We start from the raw sequence: 13223 nt of genomic DNA on the forward strand, positions 1-13223 counted from the left end.
TAATAATAATAATAATAATAATAATAATAATAATAATAATAATAATAGTAATAACAACATCAACATCAACAATAATAATAATAATAATAATACAATAATTACATTATTATTATTATTATTATTATTATTATTATTATTATTATTATTATTATTATTATTATTAATACTATGCAAGCTACAACCCTAGTAGGAAAAAGCAGGATGCTATAAGCCTAAGGCCTCCAACAGAAAACAATAGACCAGCGAGGAAAGGAAATAAATTCCAAGGACATTAATAAACAATTACAATAAAATCTTTTAAGAACAGTAACATTAAAATAGGTCTTTTATATATAAAATAAAAAAGCTTTAAAAACAAGAGGAAGAAAAACAAGATAGAACAGCGTGTGCCCTCAAGCAAGAGCACTCTAACCCAAGACAGTGGAAGACCATGGTACAGAGGCTATGCCACTACAGTCTATAATAATAATAATAATAATAATAATAATAATAATAAGATTATTATTATTATTATTATTATTATTATTATTATTATCATTATTATTATTACAAGCAAAGTTACGACCCTAGTTGGAAAATCAGGATTCTACAAGCCCAAGGGCTCCAACAGGGAAAAAAAAAAGAGTAAAATACCCCAGTGAAAAAAAAAACGAAATTTAAGAAATAAATAAATAGTCTTATCCAAGAGTTAATTGAACACCAGCTGTCATTTTTCAGGAAGCTGAGCTGTCCATAGCTCCGTTTTTCATCACTCCCCAGAGGGAAGAGGTGTGTGACTTCACCATCCCTGTCTACATCGACAACCAAGCCTTGCTCATGATCAGGCCTACGCTGCAGAGTGACGTCAGTGGGTTCCTGAAGCCATTCACTGTTCAGGTAGTCTTTTTTTTATCAAGAGTCTTTTGTACTGAAAGAAAAAAAACTTTACATATGTATATATGCATATATATGTATATAATATATACGTATACATATACTGTATATATATATATATATATATATATATATATATATATATATATATATGTCTGTATATATATATATATATATATATATATATATATATATATATATATATATATATATATATATATATATGTTTGTGTGTGTGTACATTTACATATTTGCGTGTATTTATATGTATACATATATATATATATATAAATATATATATATATATATATATATATATATATATATATATATATATATATATATATATATATATATATATTATCGCTCAATCAGTAAAACCCTTTGTCTTAATATGAAGCTATAAGGGAAGGATTCATGTGCCTATTTCTTTTCAACTATTCACATGCAGTTCAGATACAAATACTTACACTTAAAAGTTTAACTACTTACGAGCTAATTAGCTGACATTATATACAAAATAATTTCGCCCAATTTGTACATACGTGGGATGCAGGGAATCAATTATACTCAATACTATTGAATTATAGATAACTTTCTAAGATCCTGACTGTATATAATCTTCCTTACAACCTTCCACTTAATACAGTTGCTTGTACACTGTAATGTTCTTAGCTCTTTTTTCTTTATCTTTCGCTCTTTCCCTGCACTGATAACAGAGCCTGTTTAAACTTGCCTTCGCATGTATTAGTTTCCTTGACTTTTTGTGACATTCTTGCTCGGAGCTACATGTATATAAGCTCATTATCTGTTGAATAAAGGTTTCTTGCAATCAACTCACATATCTGGTTACAATCACTTGCACACAGTATTCCCATACACCACTGGCTGTTCCTTGTTCTGCCACCATTTAAAAGATTTAAAGGTGTGACGGGCCGAGAGAAGGTTGTGACTCAAAGGCAGGTTGAAAGCAACTGAGTGAGTTTAATGTAGAACATTCTCCTTTATATACAAAATCTCAAAGCAACAAGACTTTTCATGTTAAAAAATCGACACTGTTACAGAGGAGAAAAGCAGACATGTTTATTCTGGTTCTTTTTAGTGCGAGGGAAGAGCGAAGATACAAGCATAATATATACACAAAATGAACTATGTACGATCGTGTGACATACGGTTGGTACAAAGGCCACTCATGAATGGCAGATCAAGGGAAAGGGACATTGCCCTATCAAGCAGGACAATGCCCTAGAGACTGACCATATATACATATGATCAGCGCCCATTCTCCTCTCCATCCCAGTTAGGACCAAGTAAGACGAGCAATGGCTGCTGATGTCTCAGCAGATAGACCTATTGGTTCCCCCAAGTCTCCATACCTAGCTCACAAGGATGGTGAGGTTTCAGCGACCAAAAGAACTAACGAGTTTAACCAGTCTGGCGATCAGCAAGCAAAGACGTTACTAGCAGGCCACAACAACATCTTACTCTTTTTTTTTTTTTTTTTTTTTTTTTTGTCCCATATATCTTTTATTGTATTATTTAGAAACGATCTCTAAGAAACACTCATTACTTAATACATTATGCAATTCATTATTCTTGACTGCAACAGCTGATCAGTTTTATAAAATTAGAAATGGGTAATTATTGCTGTAGAGTAGTTTTATATATCGAAATCTCTCTTGGGTATAAGTTGGTGACAGGTTTTCCTTGCTATATGGAAATCATTGTGTATAATTTAACGATTGCGTAGTATTGACACGATTGAACAAAATAATTTCAAACTATACTATATATATATATATATATATACAGTATATATATATATATATATATATATATATATATATATATATATATATATATATATGTATGTATATATATATATATATATATATATATATATATGTATATGTATATATATATATATATATATATATATATATATATATATATATATATATATATATATACTGTATATATATACATATATACCTATGCATATATATTGTATATATACATATATATCCAAATACATATAAATGTATATATAATTAGATGCAAATACATATATATTTATATATATATATATATATATATATATATATATATATATATATATATATATATACATATATATATACATACATATATATATATATATATATATATATATATATATATATATATATATATATATGTATATATATATATATATATATATATATATATATATATATATATATATATATATATATATATACATACATAATTATGGCTGGTGAATTACGTAAATTCCCGAGCTTCAAAACTCATTGCTTCATTTTACATAAATATGTTACACTTGAAAAATATCTAAGCTCGGAAAATATTACGCAACTTCGACAGTAATACATATGAACATTGAATATCCAAATGTCTCTTACGTTACCCAAAGCAAACTAGGTGAATACTTTACTTGAACTATTCTAAAACTAACCTCTTAGTCCGGTTCTTAGTCAGGGAATACGAGCAAAGCACCGAGAAAAAATATTGGTGATAAAGAAAATACACACTTTACAAAAATAAATATATTCTTTAAAAATTTAACAACAATACAAAAGAATTAACACCAAAAATAAATCATTCGAAATATAAATCAGAACTAGACCTGAGAGTAAGACAAAAAAATGATACTCTATAAATTTATACAATCACATGTTTCACTGGAAATTAGTTCATAAAAATACTTAATTTTAGTGATTAATGAAAAGAGTTAACACTTTAATACTCTATTGAACATACAATAATGAAATTTACACACACACACACACACACACACACACACACACATATATATATATATATATATATATATATATATATATATATATATATATATATATATATATATATATATATATATATATATATATAACTGTTACACTTATGTCTTTTGGTTCACAAGAGGTTACCGAACAGTTAAGCAAAATGAATACACTTCACTGTTTAACTTAAATCTCACGGGGCCAATTAAAAAAATTCATATGATAAAATGTACTTACATTAACACACTACACTTTTAAATAATCATCCAATAATATCACCAACGTTCGAACAACACTACACTCAATATACGTTGGACAGAAATTGCCATTCACTTTTGAGAGGATACTCTATACTCACTTGAGAGGAGAGAGGGCTGGCGAACGTTGGCTCTTTCAAAGGGATAGGCTGGATCTCTTCTGCTGTTTATGCATCGCTAGGTCCTATATAGATTGACTTAATTCATCTAGAAATTTCTAGTAAATCCTTCTAATATACATTTATACCCTACATATACTTGTTTGTTTATGTACACATACTCCCATATATGAATATGACATACATACATACATATACCAAGGCACTTCCCCCAATTTTGGGGGGTAGCCGACATCAACAAATGAAACTATAATAACTAGAGAGTGGGGAGTAGTCACTCTCCCCCCAGCTCCATCTCTTTGTCGATGTCTCACAGGATGTAGATATAGGAGAGGGGGTTCCCAGCCCCCTCGTCCCGTCCCTTTTAGTCGCCTCTTATGACACGCAGGGATAACGTTGGTGCTATTCTAATTGTTTTTATGCCCCCGCGGCCATGAATATGAACCTCAGTAAAATGTTGGAGAATTACCAAATGAAACAGGCTATTTTTCCCCTAAGTAATTATTGTCCTTTTTCATAACCTATTGGTGGCAGGTTTGGCTCCTCATCGCTGCTAGCTTGATCAGTATGATGTTGACCACAAACTTCATCGTCAGACTGGAAGCGAAGCTTCACGGAGATAACATGCCCAAGGTCTTTTCCAAGGTGTCCTTGTGGATCTTGAAGGCTTTGACCCAGGAGAGTAAGTGAAGGATATTATAGAGAGATCATTGTACAGTTGGATACATAGATTCCCAGCACACCTCACCCTGAGGGAATGCACATTGTCGCATCCTTACTGTGCTGTGAGTTAACACACAGATTGTACTGTGCGTGTTTCCAATACGCTCATACACTGTAGGTAACAGTATTTCTTATAATGTCAAAGGTCATTTAGCTTGAATTACTAATGAATTCACGTATTATTGATAGAATCTAAATTTTTACCTAAGATTTTTTACTAATTCATTTTAAATTATATAGATTTAATATATAGTTAATTATTTTTATCACTCAGATTTCATATATTTTAGCCTGCCTGTTCATGAATTATTTTGTTTAAATTTTTGAGACATTCTTGCTCAGACCTGATTGTTTATAAACCCATGATCAGTTGAAATAAAGTCAGTTGTATTCAATATAAAAAATCGTTGCAGTGCACGATCATGTGTGAAACAAGTGCAGGACAAGTTAGTGTAGGGAGAGATTACACAGGTGGAGGGCGGGGTCACACACAGGAACTCGCCATGCAGTAAGGTTGTGATAGGTGTACCAGATATTGTGCGGTAATCTCTTCTGCACATCTCACAATTTTCTTGTGCTGTTCAGTTCTTGTTTCATGAGCTCTACCTGTTTAGCCGATATAAAATTGTTAACTGTACATGATATACTTGTCCTTTGGCATTGCCAGGAGAATACTCCTGACAGTACTAAAAGATGAGTATTTCTCTTATGGCTTGTACTCTTACTGTGCCATGTATATATATATATATATATATATATATATATATATATATATATATATATATATATATATATATATATATATATATATATATATATATATATATATATATATATATATATATATGTGTATGTGTGTGTGTGTGAGTGTGTGTAAATATATGTATGCATATATACTAATGTACATAATATACACTTGTCTATAGACATAAATGTTCAATATACATACTAATAATATACAGTAAGGATATACAGTACCAGTATGTACAATTTTGAGATGACTAAATTCTGTAAACTATCTATCATGTCATATCTCTATTCCTTCTTGAGGTTCTGTGTGGCTCCCAAAACATGACGCCGGACGTTTCCTTGTCTTCACCTGGTTGATGGCGTCCCTCGTGTTCATGTCCTGCTATGGAGGCATTTTGACAGCCTTGTTGACCGTGCCAAAGGTCGCCATACCCATTAACTCGCTGTCTGACCTCGCTGCCCAGACTGACCTCCCTTGGCGTCTCGAAGCTGGGTCGATGATGTATTCTTTTTTCGAGGTGTGTATTCCTATAGGAGAAATTGGCTTATGATACGAGTTTTTGCTTTGGGAGGTAACTCCGAGAAGGAATTATACCTGTAAACCCAGGTACTACTGTATGTATATACTATATACAGTATATATATATATATATATATATATATATATATATATATATATATATGTATATACTTTACATATATATATATATATATATATATATATATATATATATATATATATATATATATATATATATATATATATATACATACATATATGTATATGTAAAGTATATACATATATATATATATATATATATATATATATATATATATATATATATATATATATATATATATATATATATATATCCTGTGGATACCTCAAAGTGGTGAATGGGTCTGTGTATCACCATGACCAGCCAAATTTTACTAGTCAGGGCTATCCATACTAGGTTTGTTTGCTGTGAGCGATCAGATGAAAATCCCTCAGCATCATCAATCGGCACTGACCAGCGTGGTGATGAAAACTGGCCAAACTCCAGAGATGAATTGACACGTCTGAGGCCTTTGTCCTGCAGTGGACTAGAAACAGCTGCATTTGTTGTTGTTGTTGTTGTTGTGTATATATACATATTTATATGCGCATACATGTTTCATATCTTCTCTCTTATGGCTAGGAAAGCAAGGAGGAACTGGGCCAGAAGATTTTCAACGAGAAAGCTGGGACATTTCAAGACTGTTGGGCTGATCGCGAGAGAATTGCCGCAGGAGAATTTGCTGCCGTCTGTGATAGCACAACCATGATGAAATCCATGTCCTGGGATTTCAGGTAGAGCAAATATAATTCATTATTAATTTCAAAGATTGCATTCTCATGATAGAGTTAGGGATGGAACATCTATCATGGTACATATTGGGTAAAAAAAATCTTCAATGGATTAATGCACAGTTGAATGGTAACATTTTTATGTATAGTTTACATAGATTGAGGCAACTTTCTTGACACAAAGAAGTTATTCTATCTATCTATCTATCTGTCATTAATGTGCAGCTGTGTTTTCGTAAGATGGCATAATTAGAATGAGCGCAGCAGAAGCTGAAGACATATTTCTATATCTGAGCAAGTGATAATTTTATAGTTGGACGAAAGTCCCTTGATCATACGGTCTCGACCTCCATGACCTATTGATCTATGTGCTTTAATAGTTCCCTATCAGCTACATATATCATAATGGTAGTACCACCCTTCTTTAATAACTGAATGAGCTTTTGTTTCTGCTGCTCTTCCATTAAGCCATACTTGTTCAACATACAATAATGGCAAGGGACTTTTTATAGCTGCAGCTTTGGCATGCCTATCTTGTTCCAGTAAGTGTTGATAGCGTTTATCGGTTAATGCAACTGTATTTTCTACCTAGGCACCTCGTTTATTTTCTAGTTCTTGATGAGAGTGTTGTTTCAATGCCGCAACTTCAACACTGTAGTCTCTCTCTCTCTCTCTCTCTCTCTCTCTCTCTCTCTCTCTCTCTCTCTCTCTCCTCTCTCTCTCTCTCTCTCTCATCAGTAACTTGTTTTCCTTGTAGGAAAATTATTAATCAGGTCGCATACGCTAGTATTTAATACAATACTGTATAGAATATATATATATATATATATATATATATATATATATATATATATATATATATATATATATATATATATATATATATATATATATATATATATTATAAAATGTAAATATACATCCTTTCTGATGGGTAAATGACAAATGTCTTATTACTTTGTAAGCGTCCACTGATAATAATAATTTTATTGTATTACAGCTGGGATGATAGTACTGACAAAGAAAGATAAACATTCCCAGAATATATCTAAAATTAGCAAAGCAGAAATTTATCTAAATATACTACAATTTGCTCCGTTATTAGAACCAAACAAAAGTATAAAAAGTTACCTTAAATGCGCTCCGTAAGATATTAATTCTTTAATTGGTATATTCGTTTAGCCAAGTGCTTGGAATAAATCTCTACAGGAAACGTTCATTAGATTTAATCACACCTTGCTGAAGCAGCGATAGTCAATGTTGTGAAAAATCATAGGGCGTGATTATTATTATTATTATTATTATTATTATTATTATTATTATTATTATTATTATTATTATTATTATTATTAGAGCTAAGCTACAACTCATTTTAAGAGGTGTACCTAAAGAGAAATAAACTAAATACAAAAGAAACGAAAAAAAAAATCAAAAGTAATATTATTATTATTATCATTTTCATTATTATTATTATTATTATTATTATTATTATTATTATTATTATTATTATTATTATTATTATTATTATTATTATTATTATTATTATTATTATTATCAGCCGCATCTGTGATACTCAATTCAAATCAGTATCATCATCTTATAACATCATACTCTCAAAACTTCCTTTTCATCTTGGACAGAGTAAAATGGAATCTTTTGCTCCACTTGCCATTTCAGTACGACTGGACAGTGTCATCTCTACCGGTCCAGAGAGAAGGTCTATACTAACGGGATTCTATCGGTGGCTTTTCGTACAAATTCCAGTTATCTTCCGAAGGCAAACAGGATGTGAGTTATACAGTTATATTTATTTAACATACATACAGTACATACAAGCATATATATATATATATATATATATATATATATATATATATATATATATATATATATATACATATCTATCTATCTATATCTATACATACACACACACACACACACACACACACACACACATATATATATATATATATATATATATATATATATATATATATATATATATATATATATATATATATATATATATATATATATATATAGCTATCTATTTATCTATTTATATATCTATCTATCTATCTATATCTCTATATATAAATGTATATACATATACATATACATATATATATATATATATATATATATATATATATATATATATATATATATATATATATATATATATATATATATATATACATATATATATACTCGTATATATAGCCTTTTTTTAGACACCCTATTTCAATCCACATATGCTATAATATAATTTAAAAAAGATTCAAAATCTCACTACCAATAAAATCAATGAATCTTTCATATAGAATTTTGATACTGAAAGAAGCAGGCATTATGGACAAGTGGCTGACAGACCAGATGGCCAACAGCTCCCAGTGCCTGCGACCACCAACTTCAGATCGTACGGGTGGCATACAACCGCTTGACTTGGAGTCATTCTCCGGACCCCTTCTCGTCTTGATTGCAGGTAAAGTGAGATCTCCATACAATACGGAAATAATCATTGGTGTTGATATTCTCTTGCCTGAGGGTACACTCTGGCACACTATTTGAAGGTTTAAAGGTTAAAGTCACTCATGAATGGCAGAGGCAAGGGACAGGGACATTGCCCTGGCTAGCAGGATAATGTCCTGTAGACTGACTATGTACTGTATACGATCAGCGCCCAAGATGGTTGTCCGAGCGCAGCATTTTAGTTTATCTTTAATCTCTCACTTTTTCTGGCCTTTAATTTTGCTGAGTCATCATTTTGGGTTTAAGGTTTAAAGACCGCTCTTGATTGGCAGAGGCAAGGGACAGTGACATTGCCTTAGCAGGCAGGAAAATGCCCTAGAGGCTGACCATATATCATATGATCAGCACCCATGTCCCTTCTCCACCCAAGCTAGGAACAAGGAGAGCTATCCAATGGCTACTGGTGACTCAGCAGGTAGACTTATAGGGTTTCCCTAACCCATCTCCTTTACTCACAAGGATGGTGAGGTTGCAGTGACCATAGGAAATAACGAGTTTGAACGGAACTCGAACGCCAGTCTGGCTATCTCCAGACAGGGACGTCACCCCATAGGCCACCATAGGCCTAGCCCTATCTGTTTCCTTATTTCCTTTGCTCACAAGACTATTTTCCCCCAGGGGATCTTCATAATCCCAAAAATATATTGCATTGCATTGTGACCTTCTTGTTAACGTCCCTGCCTGGTTATCGCCAGACTGGGGTTCGAGGATCGCTCAAACTCGTTAGTTCCTTTAGCGTCTGCAACCTCACCATACTTGTAAGCTATAGATGGGGGTTTGGGGGAGCAGTCATTGCCTGGCCATCCCTGGTCCTAGCTTGGGTGAAGAGGGGGCTTGAGCGATGATCATATGTATATATGGTCAGTTTCTAGGGTATTGTCCTGCTTGATAAAGCAATATCACTGTCCCTTGCCTCTGCCAGTCATGAGTGGCCTTTAAACTTATAATAATAATAATAATAATAATAATAATAATAATAATAATAATAATAATAATAATAATAATAATAATAATAATAATAATAATAATACTTAATAAATGCTGATTCAGCAAATGTAAGGTCATAAATGGCGAGAGAATAAAATATTGAAAAGAAAATTTACTAAAATGTCTGCGAGCACCCAGCCATCTTAATAATTTTCGAAAAGTAGAGCACCGGAAATTTAAAGTGATATTACTATGGCCTGTTGCGCTTTTGCAAATTGTGTTAGGTAAAAAAATAAAGAAATGATATATATCTATGGGTTTCCGAAGCAGTACTATCATTGTATGCAAAGTATGGTTGAATTTTAAAAGAAAACATTACCCCGTAGGCTATGTCGTCTCCCTCATGGCCCTGGTTTCGGAGCTCGTAATCACACGATGTTAATTATGGCCCTTGAAAAACCTCCTGTCTGATTGTCTGTACGTATTAAGGTGAGTAGTATTTTAGTTTTAAATGGTCAGTTATTATTATTATTATTATTATTATTATTATTATCATTATTATTACAAGCTCAGTTACAACCCTAGTTGGAAAAGTAGGATGCTGTAAGCCCACAACTCTTGCTTGAGGGTACACTCGGGCTATTCTGTCTTGTTTCTCTTCCATTTGTTATTTTGAAGCGTTCATAGTTCATATATGTAACATTTATTTTAATGTTATCATTGTTATTAAACTTCTCTCTTACTTTATTTCCTTTCCTCATTGCGCTATTTTCCCTGTTGGAGCCCTTGGGATTATAGCATCCTGCTTTTCCAACTAGGTTTTAGCTTAGCAAGTAATAATAATAATAATAATAATAATAATAATAATAATAATAATAATAATAATAATAATAACTTGGTCATAGCCGGAATAAAACTTCTCGAATACTGTGTAGTATTGTTCATCATGATGGAGAAGGCCCAACTATTAGAATTAACTGCATACTTGGTCCTTCCAGTTTTAACAATATCATTAATCATTGTTTATGATGATGAATACATTAATAATACTTAAATTATCAAAATTTTATGGCTTTTTTTATATCGAAAACTAAATTTTATTTTCTCTCTTAATGATATAAGTCTCTATTTGCCCCTTACAATTCGAAACAGATTTTGAAGTTCAAATTCAGTTCGATCGAAACAGTTTTGATGATTTCAGGGAATTTATAAATCTAATAACTACATTTCAAAAAAAAAAAAAAAAAAAAATACATGTTCATCAACCAAACCAACTTATTCTTTCAAAATAGTTGTGTCTGCACTGTTAAAAAACCGTAATTCTGATCAGGAATTCTCCGTAAAAAATATACTGTTCTCAGTCGTATTTCAGTAAAATACAGGCGACCGTAATTTTTACCTTACTTTGTTATTATCTTTTACGGGTTGGTGGCCGTAATATCACTCCTCTACATCAATGTATCGTCTTTTTTTTTTTTTTTTTAACGGTAAATGCCTGAAAACATTTATGCCAAGAATTATACCGTTTTTTTTACGACAAGTTTCTAACAGTGTGTCTTAGGAATTTCTTGTAGGCCTACGTAGTAATCAGAGCCTCATTTACTCGTAAATTAATCTCTAGGCTCATTATAATCCCATCACAATCAAAGTAGCTTTACTTTATTGGATTAAGTACTTGGATTTTTTAGTTCATCAAAAACTGAGTCTTGTTTACTTATTGATTTGAACAATGTGATTTTCTTCTCCATCGGAGCTAATGTCTTATTAACTAATTTGATTAATTAATTAATTAATTAATTATGAATACTCCTTTACATCCATACTCAGGTTAAATACTCATTAAATTGATTACCGTAATTTCCATGTCAATCATAATTTTATACTAATAACGGGTGAATATTTAGATAGATATGCACACCCCCACAGATTTAATCCTTCCAACCCCATATATTTTACTAAGTAAAACCCACTGGTTCGGCAATTTGTGGGAGATTGTGGTTTCCGAGTGTATCTCTCGGGATAACCCTCTAACATGGGTATGGCTACTTCCTCTTCCCTCTGCCGTTCAGTGTGAAAGGAAAGATATATATATATATATATATATATATATATATATATATATATATATATATATATATATATATATATACACATACATATATATATATATATATATATATATATACACATACATATATATATATATATATACTGTATGTATATATATATATATATATATATATATATATATATATATATATATACTGTATGTATATATATATATATATATATATATATATATATATATATATATACTGTATGTATGTATATATATATATATATATATATATATATATATATATATATATATATATATATACTATATATATATATATATATATATATATATATATATATATATATATATATATATATATATATATATATATATATATATATATATATATCCAGATACTTGCTCTTTATTATATGGAAGATGGAAGATTCACTCACTGCATTGATACCAGGGTCATCTTTCATTCGTCATAACCAGGGTCGCATTTTGCTCTTTAAATTTATCACAATTATCTAATGTTCATCGAAGTGTAGGTTTCTTTTACCCATTAAAATCGTAAATAAATAAATAAATAAAAAAAATATATTAACATAATTTTCACGTGCATCAAAATCATAGCCTTATTTTATAATAATATTATTATTATTTATTATTTATACAGGGAGCCATCCATATACACCGAGTGAATTATGCAGAAGAAAGACAAATGACTCCTAAGGACATCGGAATTCAATATTTAAGGATGTATAAAATTGCAAATTTGGTAGTAATTTGAATAATAAATTCTTATCAAGGAATAATAATGGTCTCATTAAATCCAAGTATCGGTAA

General features: G+C 30.5%; 1 protein-coding gene across 1 annotated transcript in view; it reads left to right on the plus strand.

Annotated features, from left to right (window-relative positions):
* LOC137629236 (probable glutamate receptor) overlaps positions 1–13223 on the plus strand; it is a 17972-nt gene that overhangs the window by 2896 nt on the left and 1853 nt on the right. Inside the window, exons 4-9 of the mRNA XM_068360500.1 lie at positions 718–876; positions 4588–4735; positions 5827–6044; positions 6708–6859; positions 8534–8644; positions 9181–9346. Coding sequence (XP_068216601.1) covers positions 718–876; positions 4588–4735; positions 5827–6044; positions 6708–6859; positions 8534–8644; positions 9181–9346 — 954 coding nt within the window. The remainder of the gene's footprint in view (positions 1–717; positions 877–4587; positions 4736–5826; positions 6045–6707; positions 6860–8533; positions 8645–9180; positions 9347–13223) is intronic.

Source organism: Palaemon carinicauda, chromosome 37 (assembly GCF_036898095.1).
Source record: "Palaemon carinicauda isolate YSFRI2023 chromosome 37, ASM3689809v2, whole genome shotgun sequence".
Classification (NCBI taxonomy): Eukaryota; Metazoa; Arthropoda; class Malacostraca; order Decapoda; family Palaemonidae; genus Palaemon; species Palaemon carinicauda.